General features: G+C 35.1%; 1 protein-coding gene across 5 annotated transcripts in view; it reads right to left on the bottom strand.

The window, feature by feature from the left end:
- The window catches only part of WDR17 (WD repeat domain 17), an 80,540-nt gene that overhangs the window by 23,681 nt on the left and 29,673 nt on the right, over positions 1-27,186 (bottom strand). For 3 of the 5 annotated variants that reach the window (XM_021694223.1, XM_021694224.2, XM_021694226.1), the window contains 13 exons: positions 26,558-26,809; positions 24,292-24,414; positions 22,041-22,225; positions 19,478-19,646; positions 16,730-16,821; positions 14,449-14,531; positions 12,480-12,566; positions 7,223-7,387; positions 4,698-4,900; positions 3,586-3,735; positions 3,368-3,498; positions 2,943-3,068; positions 1,762-1,917 (listed from right to left, as the gene is read on the bottom strand). In XM_021694223.1, coding sequence (XP_021549898.1) covers positions 1,762-1,917; positions 2,943-3,068; positions 3,368-3,498; positions 3,586-3,735; positions 4,698-4,900; positions 7,223-7,387; positions 12,480-12,566; positions 14,449-14,531; positions 16,730-16,821; positions 19,478-19,646; positions 22,041-22,225; positions 24,292-24,414; positions 26,558-26,809 — 1,922 coding nt within the window. The remainder of the gene's footprint in view (positions 1-1,761; positions 1,918-2,942; positions 3,069-3,367; positions 3,499-3,585; positions 3,736-4,697; positions 4,901-7,222; positions 7,388-12,479; positions 12,567-14,448; positions 14,532-16,729; positions 16,822-19,477; positions 19,647-22,040; positions 22,226-24,291; positions 24,415-26,557; positions 26,810-27,186) is intronic. The other 2 variants (XM_044911606.1, XM_044911609.1) reach the window with 1 other exon arrangement.

The raw sequence follows: 27,186 nt of genomic DNA, 5'->3' as shown, positions 1-27,186 counted from the left end.
ATATATTTTTAGGGAAATTTGCCTTTATTATAGTAGAGGCAAATGGAAGAAAGAAGTTAAAATGTTGGTTAAATTAACTTAGAAATCATCAAGATTTTTCTATAAAAACATGTCTTGTAGGTGAAAAGATTAAATGTTTTCCTAACCTCACAGTATTAATCTCAGAGGAACAGAAACTACGGAAGGAGGTGACCATGAACAATTACAAGGACATTCCTATTTCTCAAGGACTGTAAGCACGGTTCTTTGGATCATTAAGAACATTAATGAAACTGCACAACAACAAAATTCTTAAGCTCCAGAAGTAGATATTTTATTAAAGTATCTTTAATTAAATTTGAATTAAATATAGCTTAGAAATATATATACCCAGATATAAAACTGAGGAAGATGAAGAATTAGTATTCTGTCAAAATTTATTATTCTTTTTCTCCTTGACTAGATATTCTAATAGAGCCTTGTTAAAAGGTAACTTTTAAGACACCTCAACTTCTTCAGAAGTAAAATTTTTATATTGCTCCTAAACCCTTTATAGTTTGCAATACCTTAAAAAAATTTTTTTTTAAATTTCTTTAGAGTGAGAGAGAGAGAGAGGGAGTGCACGCACAAGCGCAATGGAGGTGGGTGGGGCAGAGGGAGACAGAGAGAGAGGATCTTAAGCAGGCTCCATGCCCAGCACAGAGCCAGACTTGGGGCTCGATCTCATGACCCCGAGATCATGACCTGAGCCAAAATCAAGAGTCAGACGCTTAACCAACTGAGCCACCCACGTACCCCTTCCTTTTCAATAACATTTTTAAATGACATTTTGTCTTAGGTCAAGCAGTAATTCATTATTTGCCTCTAGTGTATGGGGGAATAAAAAGGTGAGTTAAATTTAATTTTGATGTATTTTAATGTAACTTTATTGCTTAGTTTTACTTTATATTATTTATTAGTACACTTAATAGCATGCTTTGTAATTATAAAATTAACTAACTTAGAGCTTTTCAAAATGATCAACTATGAAATGAGTCCATGCCATTCTAATTTTTTTTTTTTTTTTGGAGGGGTGGGAGAATTTTTCTTGAGCTAAAATGGCTGTTAATAAAAAGCTTCATAAATTTGCACAAAATGAATACATTCAAGTAACCAGCACCCAGATCAAGAAACAGAAGCTCCTTCTCCCTTTCGTTCTATTTTATTTACCACCCACTTTTCAGAAGAACCACTATCTTGAATTTTAATAGGATAGATTCATCTTAACCTCTTTTGAAAACTCTGTTTTGTTGAATCAGTCCTGTAAACAATCAAGATGTGCCTTAGAAGCATCTTTCACCAGATGAGCCTCAATGAAACCCTTCTTCTGGCCAGTGTGGGGTTTAGTCACGACAAACAGTATTAGCAAGGGGAGTCCACCGTGTGCCACTCAGCCAACATGGGTATTTATGGGGTATCAAAGAGCCTACCCTAGGGCAGTGATTCTCAAACTTTAGTGCATGTGAATAATGTGGAGGGCTTGTAAAAGCACAGATCATTGGGCTACATCCCCGGGGTTTCTGATTCTGTAGGTGTGGGGCGGGACATGCATGTCTAACACGTTTCCAAGTAATGCTGATGCTGCTAGTCCAGGTGAGCTCACTTTGAGAAGTACTGCTCAGATATACACCTGATACCAGACGAGCAGAGAAGCAAATAGATCTGGAAAAAGAGAAGCTTAATATTTAGCATTTCACGGAGACTTAGAATACTTTGTTAAACTCACTGATCTTAGCACTTTACCTCTCCAAGTTCAACCATCAGTTCACAGTATCTCTGAATTTGTCCTAATCTCAAATGTATGTCAGCAGCTTCCTTCAGCCTTTCCTCTTTAGTGGGGACACCAATACCACCACCAAATTTAGACATCTTGACTGTTGTCAATTCTTGGGCTTCAGACTGGTTAAAAAGAAAATAAAATTTTCTAAATTTTGTTATACAAGAGCTGGTGATAACAGATGATTATAAAAGCATTACAGGGGCATGTATTTTAAAAAGCACGTAGCACTGGAAATTAAATATTCTAAAAAATCAATACTTTTTCTCTATAAAATATGATACCTCTTCCACTATAATATTTTGGTGTGGGTGCAGGGTAAAGAGTGGATGTGTCTGGTGTGGGCAGGGAGAGGCTAAATCCCATTGTCCTTAAAACTCACCAGGTGTTGTGGTTCTATAGACGTTCAGGGGCCAAAAGGTCATGAGAGATAAAGTGATATATAACTAGTGAAAAAATGTACAAAAGTCTGGAATAAAAATAAAAAATGACAGGCTCACTCTAATTGGCTCCTGTACTGGCAAGAGGTAAGAGCTGTTGTCCTTAGGTGGTGGTGTGACTACAGAAAGTCCTCCTTTATGAAAATAACTGTTTCGTATGACCCTCAAATCCACATCTCTGGTCCAGTTCTCATGCCTTAACAGCTAAGTTAACCATGATATTTCATTGCAAATATAAGAGCTACTTTCTCTTTCTGGTCCCAGCACCGGTGTGTTGATACTGGATATCACTCCATGCATAAGGTCACTGATAATTTTGAAATGAAATCCATTAAGAGTTCTAACATGGCCAGTTTTAATAAAACATATCCCAAAATACAGTCTTTCAGGCCCTTGAGACTAAAGTCAGAGTGGTCCACATGTCACAGTCATCTGGTAATAGGGTAAAGCATTTCAAGTAGTTCCAAGTGACCTTTGAAGAAATTCATGAGATTCGACCTATGGGAACCAAGGCTGCCTTAATCTGGTCTCAGATAATTCAGACTCTCATGATCGGTTTTCACTGAAGATTTATCTCCTCAGTGTTCACTTACTTCAGGCTACTCACTCTAATTCTATAAATTTTTCAAAATAATTCTTGTATTTCAACAGTGAAAAGGCAAAAATAATTTCTGCTTGAGGACATGATCCTTGCATACTTCACTTACCGTTCTAAATTTAATCAGATGCTTCAAATGCATTATTCCTTTACAGTAGTTCTGAGGAAGCAGGCTGTCGTCCTGCCCTCTGATCACAGCAACTAAGTTCCACAAATTGTCACTGCCACCTGGAGGCTAAAAGGTTGATACAGAATAACCAAAGATATAATAATGCATTCAAAACCCCACAGAATTTTGCATTTTCAAAAATATGATGCAGGCATATCTAAGTTGAAAAATTAACCAAATAATAACAATAATTGATCTCCTTTATTGTTTCTGGTTTCCATTTGCTTTCTTACTCTGCACCAACTATGCTCAGAGGGACCAGCTGAGCTGGGATGATACATGTAAATATGTGATAATGGTAAGACTTGCAATGATTCATTTTGACTACAGGGAAAATGTTCACATTTAACTCCTGTAATACTCACGGATAAACATTCTGAAAACCATCTTAGTTTTTTTGCTCGAGGATTACCAGTCAGTTTCTCTATTTCGTGTTTAATCTCTCTTGATACTTTACCACACAAAAGAGGAGGAGTGCCTTGTACTGTAGCATGATCTAAAGAACAGACACAATTCAGTGAGAAAGGATTGCTTGTAAGATATTCTTTAAAAACAAAATCTAATAGATGCTTATTTTCAATACCAGTGTTCCCGATAATTTCTTCCCAAGATCTGTCTGCCAGAATATTTATTTGTAGAGGAGTGATTAAAGGTGTTAACGACCAGAGTCTCACTGTAGAATCTCGGGAGCAAGAGGCCATAGTGAAGGGGCGGCTCGGATGACATGTTAAACCTGATGGAAAAAAGAAACCTATTTCAACTAAAGTAAACATTGAAAAATATTACTTATCTATGCATACCTCGTAAAACTACAGAATTTAAGTTATATAGAAGTGTTTTGAAATAGCATTTCTATTTCGGCTGAAAATGATACAAGAATATATTACTTAGCATATTCTATAAATACAAATAGAAAATTGAATAATGATTAGCAAATGGTCCTGGATGAAAACATTGAAACTGCATTTCAGTTGGTTCAGCAGCAAGCATACTGTCACACCAATGGAGTCATGGTAACCTGTGAGGTAATGGATGGACGGAAGTTCTAATTACAAGAAGAAAGAGAGTTGGGACCTTCCAGTTTAGAACATCCAGAAAAAGGATTCTCTCCCACACTCAGCCCCTCTGCCTCAACTGAAAGGCCACTGAGGTAAAGTATATGGACCCAAGTGCCTAGAGTGGGATGACTTTCTCTAAGGAACCATTTTCATCTTCTTAATTCACCACTTAGGGCCACTGAGGTTTGGGTCTATAAATGAAAGTGACAAGAAAAATGCAAGAACCCTGAGTCCTATACCCAGCTTAACTGTATTTAAAGACTTACTATTAAAAAGCAAAACATTTTCCTAAATATCCAAGAGTAGAGATACAGGAATGGCTAGAGAAGTTATATCTACTTTATCACTGATTTCCTGTTTTCCAACGTCCTTCTGGAGTGATGGTAAAGGAAGGGAGAAAAATCCAAGCCACATGTGTGTGCATGTGTGTGCACACAGAAACACAAATAATTTCTCATGACATTTTGGATTATCTTCTGTGTATTCTGATATTTCAATAATAAACAAGTACAGTTTTAATAAGAATGTTGTTTTAAAATGAAACACCATAAGCTTTCTTAAAAAAACATTGTATTTCTCAGAGATGATAAACTTCATTAATACAGCAAAATTTAAAAGTGCATGAAAAACACTTTACCATATACATCTGCTCCATGGTCATAAACAGTATCCAAACATGTTCCTTCTCGAGTGTCCCATACTTTTATAGTGTAGTCCCAGCTGCCAGATATGAGTAGATACGGAATCTCAGTATTCCACATTAATCCCCTCACAGGCGCAGTGTGGCCACTAAGAATGTTTATGCAAGCATCTTGAGTATAATCCCAGATTCGAACAGAACTGAAAACAGAATATTATGTATATAATACCTTTCAAGTTATAATTTGTCTGAAGTACTGACACATTCTTAGTGGAGCACAATTATTTCTCAGTAAATTGAAAAAGGATTTTAAGGGCGCCTGGGTGGCTCAGTTGGTTAAGCGACTGCCTTCGGCTCAGGTCATGATCCTGGAGTCCCGGGATCGAGTCCCGCATCGGGCTCCCTGCTCGGCAGGGAGTCTGCTTCTCCCTCTCCCGCTCCCCCCTCTTGTGCTCTTTCTCTCTCTCACTCTCTCTCTCAAATAAATAAATAAAATCTTTAAAAAAAAAAAAAAAAAGAAAAAGGATTTTAAGTTTCAAGGTATGTTACAATTCTTTTCTTTACAGCAGATGAAAATGAAAAACTAACTAGGCTAGAGCTAGCCTATTTCAATATTTTGTTTCCCTACTTTAACTGGTCCTTTCCTACTGATCCTAAAGCTACTATTTCAGTTTATAGACTGAAAAAATTTCTTTCTTAAAGTGAAATATCCAGAACAGATAAAGCCAAAAATATTACTAATAATATGGATATAATAATTTAACAACACTCACATTATTCGTAAATCATGAAAATATAGCATGTATGATGATGGGTATTATTTGAAAAATCCATCTTTATGCTCCTATCACAGAGCAAATCATTCCTGCATGTTTTGGTCAATAAAATAAGTTGGCTGATTATTTTATAGTTATTCTAAAATCAAGTACAAAATTTAAATATAACTGGATTCATGATATTACTTGAATCTACCAATTGTACAAAGCAGAAATGTTATTGAAATAAAATTTGAACTCAGAATCAATTTAAGACCTCCAAATGCCAACTTAATTCATAATAATTTTTAGTTGCAGATTTGTATCAACCTGACAATGCCAAAATATTAATACTTCAAAGGTTATACTACACTATAAAGGAGATACATTATATATTTTTTTATTTCTTTAGGGCATATTTATATCTGCTTTCTATGAAGACCCACTTCTTTTTCCCCTTATCCTGGTACCTGTGTCCAGGCATATCACAACCTAATTTTGTGCTAAATCCTTATGTTAGCATTGAAGTTATTTTGGTTAATATCATGCTTTCATAAATAAGCTAATGTTAAAGTGAGATGTATCAAAATACTTTAATGTTATCATAAGAGATACTAGAATGGGAGTTCTTGCTTTATGACATAATTTAGATTAAGCAAACATCAGGCTAACATCATAACTATATTTTGTAGTCAAGCACAAGAAAAGCTTTATCTATCCACCACTGTACAAAAGCATTATTTAAAAGACAGCATGTTATCATCTATACAGTCATATAAAGGGACCAACAACCAGAATTACAAAAGACTTTCAAGTTCCATCACCATAATTAAGTAAAATGCTTACTGCTATCTTTCTGACAAATATTTCTTAGACAATGGTTGAAGATTATACTTTTTTTGATGTAGCAATAGAATTTAGACACTGAGGTCTATGTTAAGAGACAAAAAATCTCTAAGTCAACTCATTCACTTGGACACGATAACCTTACTGTAAGTAACATTTCCAGTGATAACCCACAGAAATCTTACAATTGCTTTTCTTAGGAAATTTGGATGGATGCCAAAATTTCAAGATGAAAATAATCAATTATTCAATATTAAACTTGTGGCTACTGTATAGTATGATTTCTATCTGCATAAAGTAAGATTTTTCTTACCTAAATTTATCTCATATTCAAATAGGGACCAAACTATGCAAAATCTATCCTGTTTGAATATAAAATAGAGACAAGATTTCAGTAACTTTTTCACAAACCCAGAAAAAAAATGTTAAATCACTCTCATTTCTAAATAAATTCTCTTCATGATAAAAATACATGATCATCTTCTTGTTTTCTATTCTTAATGAAAACAGAGTACAGCTGTTTTCCATATTAAATATCAGGACATTACTAAAAATAAACTCTTCTCTATATTTTACAGAGATTTGTTTGTTTCAAGTCTTTTTTCCCTTTCCAATCTGATCCTTTTGAAATTTTTGTTTCTGTTAACTCTGTTGCTAATAAGATAGAAATAAGCATCCATAATAAGCAAAACAAGTAAGGAAATAGAAATCATGAATATGATAATAACATAAGCATGGCAAAATTTAATTTACTATGGTTAAATGCAATTAGGTAATTGTTAACTGCTTATACATCCTTGTTTTATGTACATATTTAAAATATTCCCACCCATAAGTTGGATCATATAAATACATACATTTCTAGAAGATTATAAGCTTATGATTTTAAGGACTAAAAAATTAGAATCCAAAAATACATACCCATCATCAGAACCACTACAAAGAATTCCTTCGCTCAGAGGAGACCATTTAACATGGAACACTTTTGCAGTATGTCCACTAAATACTTTCAGTGGTTGATCAGAGCTGGTGGCCACATAATAGACACGAACATTTTTATCTTCACAGCCAGTGGCTATCATGTCTCTGAAACATCATCAATGGCACATTAAAACATGAAAAAAATTGATATTATTTGTTATGATAATTTTAAAACGTACACAGTTCTAATTTTTAAAACTACGATTTTTTGCTTCCTTAATGAAGTTAGACCTAAAACTCACAGAAGTAAAACCATTATTCCCAGAAACTTCCTTAGTGCAAAGAGTTTTATATTCTCCTTTAGTCAGTTGAATTTTTAGTTTTTAATCTTAGATCAGAGATAATGGAATTCATATTTCTCTAAGTTCTTTTTTAAAATGTCCAGATTCATAACTTCTTGAATATTTCTCAGATCTTTATATTTCACAACTGTTGGGTCTTAACAAGGGTCCCCAATGGTGAGCGATTGAGATTTGCTTCCTTGCTGGTAATCAAATTATTAATCACTACATGCCCTGACCACTGGTAAATTTTTCTGTGGCATGAGCAAAATTGCAGAGCTTCCCCTGAAGGATGCTGGAAAATCTCCCCACAGACCAGGGTTGTCCCATCGGACAGAAAGTCACAGTCTTGGTTTCCCAATTGTCTCTGGTGGTTGCACCAGCTTGAGATAGATGCTTTAACTATTTGTTCCAACTAAGGATCCTCTGTAACTAAAATATGTGGATATGATCTTTTAATAATCTTTGTTTGTTATTCTCAAGCGAGTGAGAGTAAACTAAGCAACCATTAATATCTATTTACATCCTCGTGGTCATACTTGGAACACTGTTCCGAATGGAGTTAGGACGACTAGGAAAGAACTGTGGAAAGCATGCCCGAAGTCTCCCTTCCAGAATGTAACTCCCTATGTTTAACAATCATACAAACAGCCCTCATGCTCTAAATGAAGTTACACATTTTGGCCCAACTGTTTCCTCAAACTTCAAATTGCTAATTTTTGTCATGTGGGTTATAATACTTGCATTTATTTAAGCCCACATGCATAAATACACCAGTTTGCAAACTGGCATGCCAATCTGCATGTTATTACATCTGCCTAAGTCCCACTGACAAATGGGCCAGTCTCTACATGTGGGAAAATACACTTTGCATAACGCAAATATTTACATGTATACATGAGTATGTTTTTATATATGTGTATATGGACACATGAATGTAAAATCTTAAAAATTAAATAATAAACATTCAAGGAATGTACATATAGATATCCAAATTATAAATTCAGAGATATGTTATGAATAAACTTTTGTAAGTTCAAGGTATTTTTCACATCTCTTAAGGGGCTACGTAAAATATGGATACTGCTATTCGAACATTTTTAAAAGGTTTTAAAAGGTTTTTAAAAATAAAAATGAAATTTATTAGGTATACTTGGTAGTAAGCATAAAAGTTAAGTATAAAAGACCTTTTTTTTAACCAACAAAACATATTGCATTAATATCTACTTTTTATTTCAACTGGTCAAATGCTTACTAACCTTACAGAACAGAGAAATAAGAATGTGGAACTGTTCTACTAATCAGATACAAGATAATTCTATCCATTTGTATACTGAAGAAATATTTTTTAAATTTCTACTTTCTTCTAGGCACAGAGAGGGTTAGAAGCACAGTGTTTTGCTAAGAATATACTGCTAAAAATAGGTAACACAGTTGCTGTTCTCATGGACCTTACATTTTGGAGGGCAAGACAGCAAATTTCCAACTAAAATTTAATTATGGTTTTTAAAATTATATGTACTTATATTACTCATATGGTTAATCATTATGTGTCAAGTAATTCATAGTTGATTTTTTTTCATCATGATAAGTGCACTCTTCAATATCCATTCCATATTTCCCCCATCTCTTCACCCACCTCCCTTCTGGTAACCATCAATCTGTTCTCTACAGTTAAGAATCTGTTTCTTGGTTTGTCTCTTTTTGTTTTTCTTTGCTCATTTATTTCTCATATTCCACGTATGAGTGAAATCGTATGGTAATTGTCTTTCTCTGACTTATTTTCCTTAGCGTTATACTGTCTAGCTCCATCCATGTTGTTGCAAATGGCAAGATTTCATTCTTTCTTATGGTTGAATAATATTCCATTGTGTATTTATACATATATATACCACACCTTGATTATCTATTCATTTTAACATTTGCTCTTCCAACCCATTGAGCATGGAATGTCTTTCCATTTCTTTGTGTTCAATTTCTTTCATTAGTGTTTTATAGTTTTCGGAGTACAGGCCTTTCACCTCTTTGGTTAAGTTTATTCCTAGATATTTTAATTGTTTTTGGTGCAATTATAAATGGAATTGTTTTCTTAATTTCACTTTCTGATGCTTATTAGTGTATAGAAATGCAACAGATTTCTGTACATTGATTTTGTATCCTACAACTTTATAGTAGTTTTTTGGTGGAGTCTTTAGGGTTTCCTGTATAGAGTATCAGGTCATCTGCATATAGTGAGAGTTTTACTTCTTCCTTGCTAATTTGGATGCCTTTTATTTCATTATGTTGTCTGATTGCTGTAGCTAGGACTTCCAGTACTATGTTAAATAAGAGTGGTGAGAGTGGACATCCTTGTTTTGTTCTTGACCTTAGGGGAAAAGCTCTAAGCTTTTCACTATTGAGTACCATGTTGGCTGTGGGCTTTTCATATGAGGACTTTATTATATTGAGATATGTTCCCTGTAGGCCTACTTTGCAGAGGGTTATCATGAATGGATATTGTACTTTGTACATTTCATCGATTGAAATGATCATATGGTTTTTATCCTTCCTCATATTGATGTGATGTATCACGTTGTCTTGCAAATATTGAACCAACCTTGCATCCTAGGAATAAATCCTACTTGAAGGTGGTGTGTAATTTTTTTAAATATATTGTTGGATTCGGTTTGCTAGTATTTTGCTAGGGACTTTTGCATCCATATTCATGAGAGATATTGGCATGTAGTTCTTTTTTTGTGGTGTCTTTATCTGGTTTTGGTATCAGGGTGACACTGGCTTCACAGAATGATTTTGGAAGGTTTCCTTCCTCTTGTATTTTTTAGAATAATTTGAGAACAATAGATATTAACTCTTTTTTAAATGGTAGAATTCACGTGTGAAGCTGTCTGGTCCTGGACTTTTGTTTCTTGGGTGTTCTTTGATTACTGATTCAATTTCATTGCTGGTGATTGGTCTGTTCAAATTTTCTATTTTTTCCTGCTTTAGTTTTGGTAGGTTATATGTTTCTTGGAATTTATCCATTTCTTGTAAGTTGCCCAATTTGTTGGCATACAGGTTTTCATAATATTCTGTTATAATTGTATTTCTGTGATATTGGCTGTTATTTCTCCTCTTCCATTCATTATTTTGTTTATTTGGGTCTTTTTTTTTTAATGAGTCTTGTTAGAGGTTTAGCAATTTTGCTGATCTTTTCAAATAACCCAATTTCTGGTTTCATTGATCTGTTCTATTGTTTTGTTTTGTTTTGTTTTTTAGTTTCTATTTTCTTTCTTTCTTCCTTCCTTCCTCCCTTTTAAGATTTTATTTTTAAGTAATCTCTATACCCAACATGGGGCTAGAACTCACAACCCCTGAGATCAAGAGTCACATGTTCCACTAACTGAGCCAGGTAGGCACCCCTCTATCAATTTCTGCTCTAATCTTTATTAATTTTATTTGTTATAATTACTTTTATTATGTTAAGTGCTCCCAGGATATCATAGAAGAAATTTACCTAACATGGGGGTCAAGAAACACTTTTCTGTAGAAGTGATTTGGTGCAGAGAGCTGGAGTATAGGTGGGTGTTACCTATATACAATACAGAAGGGTTGTACGGTGTGGGGTGTGGAACAGAATCCTAGATATAGGGAGACAGCATGAGGGAAAGCTTTGGTATGAAAATGAGCTGACTAGTTCAAGAAACTGAAAGCCAATGTGGCTGGAATACAAAGAACAAGGGGGAGCCAGGCTTGAAATGGCATGACTAAAACACACAGGAACCAGATTATACAAGGACTTCCCTGCTGGGCTCCTAAGATTTTGCATTTTACCCTACAATCAATGTAAGCAATGAAATGGTGCACTGAGATCTGGTTGTTAAATACTCTGACTTCAACATAAAGAAGGTAGGGCAGGGAGACAAGGAAGTGGTGACGAAGGAATTGATTTAGAAGGTTTTTGAGGAAGTCCAAAAGCAAACAAGTATTACTGGTTTATGGCAGGGGAAGGGAGTGGTTGGAAAAAGAGTATTTAGATGGATGATATCACAGGAATTGATGGCCGACTGGAAATTGAAATAGACAGATGACAAGGTATAAGAGAAGAGGCAAAGGATTTTGGCTTCCGCAGCTTTGTTGTGAACATTATCAGGCCACTTAGATGGGGAATCCTGGGGGAGGAGCTGGGCATGAGCTCACTTTGCATAAAACCTCTAACAGTGTGTTATAAATTCTTCTATATTACTGAAAAAAAATATGTAGATCCATCATTTTGTATGTGATTTGACTCAGAACACAAGTATAACAAGGTTTTAATATTTTAATATGTATATTTTCCACTTGCAATATGGAAGAGCATAATTTCACATTATTTTCACAATATCTAAAGAAAGTTTGAATCTTTAAGTATAACTTACATAGCATAAAGAGAGGTTTGAAATGCAAGATTCTTGGAAGTGCAGTGACTTGAAGGATCAATTTTAGTGGGGGTTTGACTTGGATTGATTTTTAAATCTGAGCTGATTTTTACATGGTAAATACTAGGCTCATAAGCAAGGATGACCTTTCAAAACTATGTACATAAGTTCTACATTTTAGGAAATCATCCAATGTCAAGGCATTAGCATTGGGGTGGGGGGGTGGGCAATGGAAAGTTGTGGCGGAATAATACCATTGGCAAGATTCCGAAAAGGGTTTAAGGAAAGGGCTACATACACTTCTATGGTAGAAGCCACATACAGATGAGACTAAATTTCCATTTTTTATTAGTTAGTCCTATGCTTCTTCCTAAAGCATCAGCTAACATAAACAATTACAAGGCTAGACAACAAGAACATTAACTAAATAGTGATGAGTATTACCTGTGAGAATAACATTAAACTTCATGCTTATTTAAAATCTCAGAAATTATAATTTATCTTTGGAAAAAAAATTCTTACTTGTTGTTTTGGCTCCAATCACAACCAAACACTGCAGCTGGATGTTTGTATTTGTGTAGCACTTTACCGTCAATTGTTCGAACAATACTGAAATTAAGTATAATATGTTAACAGAAAAAACATTCTAAATACATTGTTCACAAAAACAAAGCCAGAATTGTATAATTCAAAAATAAGTTTTTTAGGATAGAGACCTTGTCTTCAAAGCACAAAGAACATTTAAAAGTACTGAGTAAATGATATTATCAATTATGAGTGAGTATATTTACATAAGACAGTATTAATTATGGCAATCCACTTAAATTAATTTGAAGGTGATAAATTTTGATTTAGAAACTACTCCTTATAAAATATTTTTAGGAAAAACATACATTTTTTTAAGATTTTATTTATTTATTTGACAGAGAAAGAGAGAGAGAGAGAGCACAAGCAGGGGGAGTGGCAAGCAGAGGGAGAGGGAGAAACAGGCTCCCAGCTGAGCAAGGAGCCGGACGTGGGGCTTGATGCCAGGACTCTGGGATAATGACCTGAGCCGAAGGCAGATGCTTAACCAACTGGGCCACCCAGGTGCCCCAGGAAAAACACAGTTTAATACACACATTTTCAAACAATGCTATAACTAACATACACATTCGATTTTCAGCTTCAAAATTTAGCAGTTCAAAATTTGTATTTTGAACAACTCATTTATAATGCAAGTTGCATGTACTATTCCACCAAGTCAAGGACACATAAGTTGTAACATTGTTGTGGCATGTTCTAAGTGTATAACTAGAAATTTAGAGGATCCCTTCTCCCCCAAATATATATTTTAGCTGCAAAAATTAAAGAAGCTCTAATACCCAACTATATCATTGCCATAACACAGGGCAATTGATTCCAAAAAGGAAAAAAGAAGAAGCTGTGTATAAATTAATGTATTACAGGGTTTTAAAAGTCTTTAGAAAAGATCCTCTAAAACAACAGTAGGCCAGACTTCTGAGGCTACTGGTGGTGACCTATGCTTACAAATGTTTAGTCATTACCTGTGGTATTTATCAGACCAGTGGTGTCCTGAAAGTACACAGTAAAGCTAACTGTGTATCACCTTATCAAAAAACTCTGAGGCACATCTTTCCTATTTTGGTATTTATCAATTAGCAAAGAGTTCTTTTCAGGGAAAAAAAAATCACTAATTTGCTTATTTCTGGAAAATTTCAACTTCCTGGTGAAGATCTTTGGTTTCCATACGAACTGTCTTTTTCACTGAAATTAAAGAGAGGATGAGAAAATTGGGCCGGGTACTGCAAAACCCACCGGGAGACCACCTCTACTATGTTTGCAGCAACCGTGCATGTCTATACTGCCTGTCAAAGATAATACTACTTAGAGCAGCCCAATAGCTCAAAGGCAATTCTTCCCTTACATATGTTCCTTGGAAACCTACTTTTTCCTGGGACTTAACAGAATTAAGAGAGCACTTATTTCTGACACAGAAGGTCAGAGACATTAGGCATTTCCCACATGCATTACCTTAGTCCTCATTGCAAAGGCTGTTCATCCTTTTATAAACAACAGCATCTACAAAAGGTGAACAGGTTTCTAGAGCACTTGATATCTCTTGAATCACTTGTAAAACTGAAATACCACTTCCTCAAAAATGTGATGAGGATTAATTAGACTCTTGATGAAAAGTTCTTAAAGTTTCTTTGAGGCAATTCACAGTATGTTAGTTACAACTCCGGTAGTATCTTCATTTAGAAAGAAATTACTGGTTTATTTAATTTAAACATCACTGCACTCTTCAGTGCTGATTTAGTACTGATATGGCAACACGGCATGTGCCCGTATGGGCTTATACGCTGGTGAGGGTTGGTGCAGCCATGCAGATGGAATTGCACTGACTACTCTGATGTATGTGCTAACATGACACAATGGGTATTATCAATACATCTTTCGTAAGCAGTGTAACTTCATACATAGTACTTACCAGAAACCATCACCACTGCAGGTGGCTATTCTTTTGGAGTCTTTATGACTCCAGGCAACGCAGAATATTCCATTTTTTCCATGCTTCAAAAAATGCAAAATACCTATCAATAAAAAATAATTCACCCCTTTTTTCTCTTATTTATTTACTTCTTCTAGTATTGCTTTTCCGTTAGGAACTTACTCTAGACGATGCTAACAGAGTAGTATTACTATCAACAGCAGGAAGCGGAATATAAAAGCTATCACACTTAAAAAACAAACCCTCTGTGTTAAGATATCAATTAAGTGGCTCTATTTCTGTTTCGCAGACACTGGTAGAGAGCCAGGATCTGCGGAGGAAAGCCGTGCTTAATGCCTTTTCCAGAAGTCCCAGTGTGCAGAGGAAGACAGGGATCTGTCTGCTTCCTGACCCAGTGCTACCACGAGTACAGTGTAAGAAACACTGCAAGCAATTGTTATTACTGGTTGTTCTCCTAAATCTCAACGTTTTCTATCTTATAAAAACAAAGGAGAAGGATTTAAGGCTCTTCCTGTGACACATCAGTCTATTTGACCCGTTCCTCTGCCTTCTTGGGACTGGGGAAGGAAAGGGTTGTAGTCACAACCAGTATGAGGAGCCTTTGTAAAACCACAAGGAATATATTATACATGGGAATGTCATTCATCCACTGGGACATGGGTGAATAAAGGTTGCAATCAATCCATTTCCAACTTTTATTTAACTTTATAGAGCAGATCAGTTTTGGCTGCAGCTAATGAGAGACTAAAGTGACTTTTTATCTTGAGTTTGAAGGCGACTTTACTAAAGTGGTCTCTAGTTTGCTGTTCTTTCCTCTTTGGGGGTCAAGGGGGGTAGCTGTATAAAGATGGGCACAAAATGCGGTAGTCTCTACACCCACGTAACTGAAGGAGTGGAGGCCTCCCGTCAGCTTCGTTTAGCCCAAGAAAAATGCAACTTAGGGCTTCTAAGACCCTGCATCTCCTTCTGTGAGACACACGTAACTCAGTTAATTACAACTGACCTTGCCCCATAGTTATTACCCTAGATTTAAGTACTTTTTCGATCAGTCTCGACTATGCTCCTGAATGCTGGGAAGACATGAATGGGTGTGAGAGACACCCCTGATGCTAGGATGCCAGTCGCCCGGAGTCAGGGTGGGGCCGGGCAGTGCTGATAGGCAGATATTTGAGTTCTCAAGAGGCCAAGATGCCACAAGACGAGATCAACAGAAGTGACACTTAAGGATAACATCTTTGAATTTAGGTCAAAAGTTTCTTTCTCAGATTCATTTCTTTTCTTTTTACATGACTATTACAGAATCAGTGCTGTTCTTGATGGGAGGGCAGAGGGCAGGTTGGGGGCACTGCTGAACTGAAAGTATTGTTATGTAGAGAAAGGGAGGGAAGTAACTATACAGGCCTTTGTCAAAGCTTCCTCTTTGGAGGGCAAAATTGCTTACTGGTGTTTGGTAAAGTTTTCCTAATACTCTGCATTTCCCACATTACTTTAGTGTCCCCTAGATCAAAGCTGCTTGATCCTCAGAGGAAAATCAGTTTTTTGTATAAATGGCTTTAAAGTCTCAAATATAAGCTATTTTCAAATAAATTATATATTCAATAAACTCCAACAGTAGTCATTTGAAATGAATGAAATTTCAAAAGAGAGATCCTTTCCTATTTCCCTTGATTCATATCTAACATATTATAATGAGATTACATGCAGTTTCCAAATATTAGTGGAACTCAGTAAAATGTGGGATGACAATTTAACTCCAGGCAGAAGTCAAGTACAATCTGTATGATTACAAGCAGGAAGAGGGGAGGTTTTAGTGCTTGTCATGGAGAATTTGAGAGGTGGAAGGAAGTCCAAGAAACTGTATAATCCAACTTCACCATCTTACAGGTGAAGAATCAGGTTCAAGACATTAAAGAATTCTCCCTATGTGGAGCTAATTGTAACAGAATTTAGACTGTAATTTGGAACTTGTTCCGAGTTTAGTCTTTTTACAACTATTAAATATTTGCCCAGATAATTTTGTGGAAGATGATTCAGAATTCCTTTGAATCTCTAATGCAACTTTAGGTGAATTCTTGTATCTTAGACCCATCTACGTTTTTCAGAATTCATTTCAACATGTGTATGTTCTCTTGGATTTTTTTCTCCAAGTGACAGAACATAATGTCACCTGGTGATTATTAAATTAAGAGAGAAAAGCATTTACAAAACATGAGGCAGTATAAGACATTATACTATTCAGCCAGTAATAAATACACCTTACCTCATTAAATCGTTGCACCATTTTGCCCTTTTTAACATCCCAAATAAAAGCACCATTTCGGGAAGTTGCTCCAGCAATACAATTTAAATCACCTTAGGAAACAATTTGTTAGTCCTTATATGAAATGTTTGCCACACATGTAATTCTTTTCAAAATATCATTTTTGAAAAAGACTTGGAATTTACAAAGTAGTTTTTTTAAAGTTTTTTATAATGAAAATTATCAAACGTATAGAAATAGAGAATAGTATAATGAATGTACCATCATACAACTTCAACAATTATCAAAATATGGTCACTCTTGTTTTGTATATAGTCCCTCTTGGGTTTCTTTGCAGCAAATCTCTGACATTCTATCATTTCATCAATAAATACTTCAGTACAAATGTCTAAAAGACTCTTTCATTAACATGACCAAACTATCACAATCACAAATACAAAAATTATCAATAATTCTTCAATACTATCACATATCCAGTCAGTATTTACATTTTTCTTTACACTGCATCTAGTAAGGTTTTTTTCTTTCTAATTAGGAAAACATTTCTAAAAGCAGAACACATGAAAAAATTCAGGTTTTTAAAATCAAAAACATAAACAATGCTCTTTGTTTTTAAGAAATAAAAAAATCTGTGAAAATCAAAGTGTTGCTAAGTTAGTAGATGATCTAGTACTTAAGAATTTCTTGCAAGGCAGTCAAAGAAGAGGCTTTCTCCATTAAAAAAAAGGAACAGTTTTCCTGTGCTACCTACGAGTAAAACATGGAGGAAATACTTTGTGATAAATGATTATAAACCCTAAAAAAAGTAAGTCCTTACCGTATTTCTAGTATTTTCATTCTGCTCCCCTTGTTGGGTTCTCAAATTATTGAGGAGGAGTTTCCATATTAATTTGTACTTTTTTTTTCTTTTCCTGTGGTTGCTATTCTAAAATTACAGCAAGTTATGCAATCCTCTATCCTCTACTTCCATCCCTATCAACCTTCGTTAATCTTTTAAATTTTATCCGTACTTAGCTAAAAGTAGTGATTCCTCAGTAACCACATTTCAAAAAATTAAAGAATTTCCATTTTCCAACATTTCTACTTTCCCGAAGCATGTAACCCGGGCAAGTTATTCAACCTCTCAGACCCTCTTTAATAAATGTTGGTAATCACAAAGCGTCACATAGGGATGAATAGGAAGAAGGCAGCAGGTAAGAGATCTGATTAGCTCTTTTCGTGCCTCACTTCTTAATTAGTGAAGTATCTTTTTTTTTTTAATTGGCCTTGTATCCATGATGGCCCTAAGTATGTTCTGCTTACAGAAACAACTACTGTCAGAGTAAGAGTTGGATCTTCTTTTACTGGATCCTCTCCTCATTGTGGGAGAAGAGGGATAAATAAAACAGCACTAGGTTCTTCGCCTTTTTTGTATCACGGACCTCTCTGAAAATCCGATTCCTATGATAATCTTTGACAGACACAGGCATGTACACACATACGCTAAAACTTTTATGCATAAAATCCAAGAGATTCCCAGCATCCCTGAAGACATCAAAACCCCCCAACAGCCCATAAATTCAAGGCTAAAAATCCCTGTGCATGAGAAGATGATCTAAAAAATAAGCTATATCCTGGTTATATGTGGTTTTTAAATTAATATGTTGTCACTAGGACAAATAAGAAAAGCACTCTATATACTTTATAAAGTGAAAAATTCATTTGGGTGTGCAAAATGATATAGGGAAATAATGTTTTTTAAAAAAAAGTCAGAAGTTTCAAGGACATCTTTTTTCTCCTTTAAGTACGGGAAGGTATAAAGGTAGCATTTTTCTGAGATCAAACAAAAGGTCCTATTCTGGCATAAAAGTTCTTCGATATTACAAAGGTAGAATTTATATTGAGTTACATGATCAAAATTGAACTGTGATTATATATAATCATTCATATTCACAAACATGTGTCAGGGAGAGATACATATATTTTTTATTTTCATGCATTTGATTCACATGAAAATTTTTTTTTTAAAGATTTTATTTATTTATTTGAGAGAGAGAGAGAGAATGAGAGAGAGAACATGAGAGGGGGGAGGGTCAGAGGGAGAAGCAGACTCCCTGCCGAGCAGGGAGCCCGATGTGGGGCTCGATCCTGGGACTCCAGGATCGTGACCTGAGCCGAAGGCAGTCGTTTAACCAACTGAGCCACCCAGGCGCTCCATGATTCACATGAAAATTTTAAGGAAAACTTTTGTCCCATAAAATGTGTTATACCTTGAAAAGCACAGCTATACAAATGTAGCTAAAATTCGATGGGTCAAGATCATCCTTAAGGATGGGGTGACCGGGGGACAGGTATTAAGGAGAGCACATGTTGGGATGAGCACTGGATGTTATATGCAACTAATGAATCGTTGAACACTACATCAAAAACGTATGGTGTACTATATGTTGCCTAACTCAACATAATGAAAAAAGTAAATTTAAAAACTTTAAAAAATTTAAAAACAAACAAACAAAAAGATCATCCTTATTGACTGTGGTTTTTCTATATGATTATGTCATATAGAAAAGTCCAGAAATCAAAGTGCCTGGGCAGGGGCAGCTTATTCAAAAACCCCACAGAAACGGAACCAACATATATGTTGGTACTAATTTGCCCCTACAATTATTTGGAGCAAGATGGCTTTGAGAGAAGAATATAATTCAAATGAAAACAAAAGTTAGGAGAGTCATCTAACTGCACTCTTGATTTTAATAAAACACTTCTTACCTGGGGCCCATGATAGGGAGTAAATAACCCCTTCATTACCCGGGGAGGTGTACACAGCAGTTAGTGTGTTTATGTCCCAGACTTTTATAGTGCCATCAAAAGAAGCTGTTGCTAAAAGATTGGGATCATCAGGTTTGAATTTGCAGTCAAAGATCGTTTCCACATGTCCCTAGGAATGCAGCGTAGAGAAGTCACAACTACTGAGGAAGATTCATGTTATTAATAAACAAACTACAATGTATAGTCAAGGTAACATATGTACTACAGTTTCCAAATATTTATATAAAAATATATATATTATATATGTATCTATACATGTATATACAAAATTAGAATCACTGTTGTGGTTGAATGTTCTCTACGCTGTTATTACTATACTCTTTTGTACAGATCTAGATTTTATTCAACCACAATGCCTCCAATCCGCAACTAAATACAAAGATGTTAAAAAAAGAAAAAGAACGCAAAAGGTATCTTTTCTGATATTCATATACAGGATACCATGCTAGAAATTCATAAAGCAATTAACTATTAATATTTATTATGTCATTCTGGAAATATAATAAAAGACTAAGATGAAATTGAAACTATAGGTCCTTAAATGCAAATATTCTACTTTTTATACCAATGACATACTCCAAAAGAACTTCATGATTTTGGCAGAAATAAGAAGAACCCAGCATAGCCTTGATTTTTAGTCTTGTTCAAAATTTTCTAACAACTTTATTCTTTGAAAATTATAAGGAAAAAAAATCACTATCTCTTCTGACTGGCAGGCATTATTTTTTTTTTTTAAGATTTTATTTATTTATTTGACAGAGAAAGACACAGCGAGAGAGGGAACACAAGCAGGGGGAGTGGGAGAGGGAGAAGCAGGCTTCCCGCTGAGCAGGGAGCCTGATGCAGGGCTCGGTCCCAGGACCCTGGGATCATGACCTGAGCCGAACGAAGGCAGATGCTTAATGACTGAGCCACCTAGGTGCCCCTGACTGGCAGGCATTATTAAAGTGAAAACAAGCCACTGAAATAATTTAGAATCAAGGAATATCTTAGTTTTTATAAGAACTCTCAAATTACATAGTTTTCTAAATAAAATATTTTAATATGAAGACACACACTCAATAGAAACTCTACTGAACTTAGATTGCATGATTTCTTCTTTGCTAATATAAGTTTTTATAGATTTAAATGTATTCTTATATTTTTCTCCCTTCCTTTTCATAAATTTTTTGGAAAGTAAATGATAATTTGAAGTACAGGAGAGCTGACCACACTGGAAAAGAGTTTATATAAAAAGTTTACATGGAGGGTGCCTGGGTGGCTCAGTTGGTTAAGCGACTGCCTTCGGCTCAGGTCATGATCCCGGAGTCCCTGGATCGAGTCCCGCATCGGGCTCCCTGCTCGGCGGGGAGTCTGCTTCTCCCTCTGACCCTCCCCCCTCTCATGTGCTCTCTCTCTCAAATAAATAAATAAAAAATCTTTAAAAAAAAAAAGTTTACATGGAAAGAAAATGAAATAATCTAGAGAATATCTACAAAAGGAATATTTAAAAATAAGCTACACATTGTTACAAAAATTTTTTGGCCATATTTCAAATTTTTCACTCGAGGACAAAATTAAATTTGTCCTAAAATGATACAGTATTACTTTCTTTCCCTCAATTATTTTATAAGGGTTAAGTATAGCTCTATATTCCTTTTCTAAGTTTTTCTACAGAAAAAACAACCAACACTTAAGAGTTTTTTAAATGCCTAGATGAGTCTAATGCAAACCTGTAAAAAATAAAAAGGCATTTTTATGCAGTCCGAAATAGGGAGATTTAAAGAAGCTGATTCTTGACAAATATTAATTACAACACAATATACATTATTGCATGCCTTCATTCATTCACAGATTCATTCATTCAACAAAACTGAATAAAGTCTTGCTATGTGCCAGGTACTATTTTAGGTGGTTAAAGCACAGAACAAAATCAGTCAAAAATGTGAGTCCTCAGTGAGGTTGTATTCTAATTTATATGGAAGCTTAATGATCATGAGAACAAAAGTTTACAGAATCACAGAATCACTGTATTGATTTGATAACAGCAAAAAATCTTAGAAATCTTAGAAAATCTTAGAAAACACTGAACCCAACCTTGTTTATTTCACACATATGAACAATAAAGCTTGGAGTAACTGGCAGAGATGGACTTGTCCTTCCTCCTGAAAGAATATTTATTTCTCTTTTTGCTTCCAAACTATAGTACAGCAATGTCATTTTCCAGTACTATATGAAGGATCCGGGTGGTGTACACAATACCAACCATGCAGAGTAATCATAAGCTAAATAAACATTAATATTGAAAGAAGTTTAAAATTTAAAATTTTAAGAATTGTCCTAGTTTCATCATCCATCATTCTGTACATAATTCTAGAATGTTTCAGCCAACCAAGATAAAGTCCTAACATACAATTCTTTACGAAAGTAACTTTAACAATCTTGGTGTGTAAGTAAAAGTAAACATCATGAGCTAACACAAAATAAGTGTTGTGTATAAAAGAAGGAATGACCGCAGACATACCAAGTCCCTGAGAAAATCCCACTTCTTGGCTCCCAAGTCATAAAGTCCAACTCCACCATCCAAGAAGCAGCACACTGCATGCCCGGGAGGAAGAGAAAATGCCTGATTCTGTGTCAAAGTTGGGGGTGAAACTGCTTCACTTGTTGAGGACATATAATGATTTTTAGTTGGAGACTGGCTTGAAACTAAAAAAAGAAAAAAATAAACAAGTAAATATTTACACCAACAGCTTCCCATAAGCTGGAATGAAACCACAGGGTTAATTTATAAAGATGCCCCTCTGTTTTCTTTTACCCAGAATTTATATCAGTAAACCACAAGGCAAGAACCACAACTTCTGCCACAGAAGTCCTTCTGCAGCATGGCTAAAAATTATACATACGTATATGTAAAAGTGGATGTTATTTTGAAGAGATGTATAAAAGTGCAGGTGCAGCAAAATGGATGAAAATTAGTGAGTGAGGAACCACGGTATGTTGTGAATATTTGGATTCTTATCGCCCCATAAATTAAACCACAGCATGATTATTTTTTAATTAGAATCATTTTTTCAAAATGCTGACTAATGGCTTACTTCCCCTCTACACACACAAACATGCATGAGAATGTTTTTATTTTAAAGCTAATAATTCTCTTCCACTAATTTCCAATCCAATGAAAATAATTCTTTTTGAGGTTCTTTGTAATTCACTGTAATTTAGCACCCAAATTAAGAATCACAACTGCCTGACATACATTTGCATCTCAATGTTTCTCTCTTCTTCCTCGGGTTTATTTTCACTGTTCATTCACTTCCATTTCTCAATTTTAAATTATATTAATATGTCTCTCTGTATATTCTTTGTCTTGTCTTTTGTCTTCTCTCAAGAAGTTCTTCCTTAGAACGTGAATATTCTCTTGCAAACATAATTCAAAATAATGATACTGCTGGAAATGATCAGGCCAATCTATATTAATTACATAGAATAGAGATGAATATTTCCCAGTAAATTCTTTTTGATCCAAATATAATAAAGTCTTCCTTATTGCATTCATTTGGATAACACTCATTTCTCAGAATCTGACAATGACAGGAAGTCCAAACTAGCATAAACTACTAATAACAAAAGAGGCATTTGGTTCAATAAAATACTGTTGACAGTTTCATTAAAATTAGCATCTTCCATGGCTGGTTCCTCTAATATTTTAATTTGTTGACATTATGGGTGGTGTTGATACCTTATACGCACCTATGTATCTGTCATTTATCTTTTTAAAGGATTTGGTGAGTATGTCTATATCTAAAATTTTTCATTTTCACATAATTTTAATTATTTCACACTTTGTTACTTTAAAAAATTGAGAGGAAAAAAAACAAGATGTCTAATAATAGTTATCCTGAAAGGATTTGCTTTAATAATGATAAGATTGGTATGTGCTTCTTTATATTTTTGGTTTTTCCTCTAATGGGCAGAGGCCACTCTTGTAATAAGAAAAAAAATACGAGAAAGAAGAGAATCTATAAAATTTCAGTCATCCCATGTTTAAGAAAAATTCAAATTCTAAACCTCCCCCCCAAATTCCAGAGTCTTTCCTTTATTGCTTAAGTGTATTTTATTATTTTTTTCTTGATTAGAGAAGCAATAAAAGGTAATCAGAAAAAAAAGTAGACAAAAATAAAGAATATCCAAAATAGCAACTACTAATCAGTGACATCTGGTATTCAACCATGGAATATATGTTCCAGATCCTATATTTCAAATATTTAGGTTATTTCAACTTTGTTATAAACCCTCCAGATTGTAAAAGAGCCACACTTAAAACATAAAGTCTCCTATTTCAGATCAATTTTATTTGATCTATTACTCTTGATATTTCTTATTTTCACCAAAATCATTGCTTCATTTTCCCTATGTAGGAGGGAAATTTGAGATTATCTTAATAATCTCATTTATTAGCATTTTAAAAATATAACTTGGCTCTAAATATTTTCAACTTAGTAATATTAGATATTATGTGGCCTTGATAGCTCTTTAGTACACATTGTCAAAGGCCATTTTTTAAAACCTGCTTTTCAGTAGCATATAGTATTTGGTATGTTTCTTTTTTTCTTTTTCTTTCCAAGTTTTTATTTAATTTCCAGTAGGTTAACATACAGTGTAAATTTATTTTTTTACTATGTTCAGTTGGTATATCACTATATCAGTCATTTTATTTGATAGCAGTAAATCTGACATTTTAAAATATTAAATGTTGATGATTTTTTACTTACATTTTTTTCTTGGAGGAGAATTAAGTACATGTAAGCAGTGAAACCCTGTTTTCTTTAATTTAAAATTATCAATAGGTGTTGTTCTTGAAACATTCCAAATGCGCAAAACCCCCACTTGAGAATCTAGTCAGATCAAGAAAGAAGCATTATATTAACTAGTTTTATTTGAAACATAAAATGCCCAGACACAAAAGTAGTAACAAAACTTTAACTTGCAAGATTTTTAGCACCACTTACTAACATTCTTCAAACAATATCGTACAATAACCCAAAGAAACAGGTGAAATGCTATTCATCCTTTAAATGTTTGGCTTATTTTGCTTTTTTCTGTTCCAAATCCTTCCCTAGGGTTAAGGACTGTCTGCTTTGGCGGCTTCCCCCTACAAAGATCATTATCAGAGTCTGATCACAAAAAAAGCACCCCACTGACACCTTTGCTCTAGGGAAGCCAGCTACAAAAAACTTTGCACCTCTAACATTAAATAATATTTTGTCTTCTGAAATGTACATAAACTGCCCCTTTGCTCACCTGCAACCAAGACTGCCTGACATACCAAAAAACCAACTAGAAAGCTCCCCCACTTCCTGAAAATCCCACCTCTTATATAGAAGCTGCTTTGGGAAACTTTCTGGCAGTTCCTCCAGTGATTAAACAGTTACCATATGACTCAGCATCTCTACTCCTACACATATACCCAACAGAATGATAAACATTATGTCCACACAAAAACCTCTACACCGACATTCAGCACAGCATTATTCCTAATAGCAAAAAAACCAAAAAAGTGGAAACAAGGTAAATGTCTGTCAACTGATAAGTGGATAAACAAAATCTGGCATATCCATACAATGCAATATTATTCATCCATAAAAAGGAATGAAATATTCATACACACTACAACATGGATGAACCTTGAAAACTTTATGGTCAGTCCGACACTTGTACTGAATGATTTCATTTCTATGGAACGTCCAGACTAGGTACATCCACAGAGATAGAATGTAGGTTAGCAGTTAAATACACACATGTGTGCACTTGGGGCCATGGAGAGGGGTTCATGAAGAGCGACTGCTACCAGCTACCGAGTCTACTGACAAAATGTCCCACAGTGAGGTCATGGTGATGGTTGTACACCTTTGTGACTACAGACACCACTGAACCATATGCTTCAAAGTTTTGGGCGCCTGCGTGGCTCAGTCGGTTAAACGTCTGCCTTCGGCTCAGGTCATGATCCCAGGGTCCTGGGATAGAGCCCCACATCAGGCTCCCTGCTCTGCGGGGAGCCTGCTTCTCCCTCTGCCTCTGCCTGCCACTCCCCCTGCTTGTGCTCTCTCTCTCCCTCTGTCAAATAAATAAATAAAATCTTTAAAAAACAAAACAAAATGCTGAGTTTTATGGCATGTGAATTTTAACTCAGGAATAATGATAATATATTTTAAATGTTCCTGCCTGTCATTAATTATATTGTACAAAATGACAGGCAATTAAGCTACGTAAGACTCCATCTATATCCATGAGTAATGTAAGTGCTTAAAGAAGTAAAGAATTTCTTCAAGACAGTTGTGAGGATAAAGACTCTGTTATTTCACATTAAGCAAATATGGGAAGTATTTATACAGTAGCTGAAAGTACTCAAGTCTTTCAGAGACCTCTCTCTTGCATCCTAAGAAACCAGTAGAAGGAGTTATTTAATTTCTAATTACTAGCTTAAGTGCACTTATCTTCCCATCCCCTGTCACTTCTTAGCTTTACTAATTGTCTCATGACTGGGAAACCAAGAAGGAGCTTCCTTTCAAGCCATGATGATAAACCCCACTTTCATTTCCAACTTAGATAGAAAATGCCTTGGTCTAATTAGGTACTCATGGTCACTGACTGTCCAAATTATCAGTGAGGCTAACAGAGCTCCCATCTAGATCAACTGTTTTTCTAGTTAGTACTTTTACTGTCATCCTTCCATGACTGAAACTGAATTATCTTTGTCTTCTACACACAAACACAAAAACCTGAGCACATGTGTGCACATACACAATACAGTCCAATTTATAACCAGAAACCTGGAAAACTGGGACTTAATTTCATATTTATTTGTCATTATGTTAATGACATACAGTATAAATAAAAGTAAACTAGGCATTTACTATAATAAATGATAGTATTGGGTATTAATACATTTTATACAAAATTAACCAATAAAAGACTATAACTTCCCTGACTCAGAGAATAAACACATATTTAAAACTTTGGGGAATAGGGTAAACTTACCCCCAGTTACAAACGTCCCAGGAGCACTGGGAACCCAGGCCAAACACTGAACAGAAGCTGCTGCACTGGGAAAATTAAATGTTGTTATGCAATAAAGTGATTCCGAATCTAGCAGGCGAATTCCAAAATGCATATTAGCCACTAGGAGATAATCGGTAGACAGTGGGTCCCATTCCAGGGCTGTCACTGGATCTTCCTCATCTGTCCCTTCAAGAGATTCAGGTCTCAGAACATGTTTCTGACTTTTATTACCTATTAAAATATAAAGAAAAAGATTTTAAACAAAATGCTCAAAAGAAAATCAACAACTGAGGTCATACTAATTTCCTCTTTGCACATCCCTGGTCTCTGAGAGTACTGGGAACAGAGATCTGGCCTTTGTGTGCAGAGGTCCTAAGTGACACAGGAGTGCAGGGGGATGAGATGAAAGTCAGACTGAACTGCTCTGCTCTGGCCATCTCTGGTGCCCTAAATGTTACTGAAATGCCAAAAGAAAAAGACGCACATAAACAATACCCAGGCTCATGTCATCAACTACAATTTCCACCGAGTTGCAGCAGTGTGAGGATAGGGAAGTGCTTACCAAGAGGAACACCCTGTTGTGGTTAAAAGCACAGACTTTGTAGCCG

This window comes from Neomonachus schauinslandi, chromosome 2 (assembly GCF_002201575.2).
Source record: "Neomonachus schauinslandi chromosome 2, ASM220157v2, whole genome shotgun sequence".
Classification (NCBI taxonomy): domain Eukaryota; kingdom Metazoa; phylum Chordata; class Mammalia; order Carnivora; family Phocidae; genus Neomonachus; species Neomonachus schauinslandi.
Note: the sequence above shows the minus strand (reverse complement) of the source record. Positions and strands in the feature narration are given on the sequence as shown.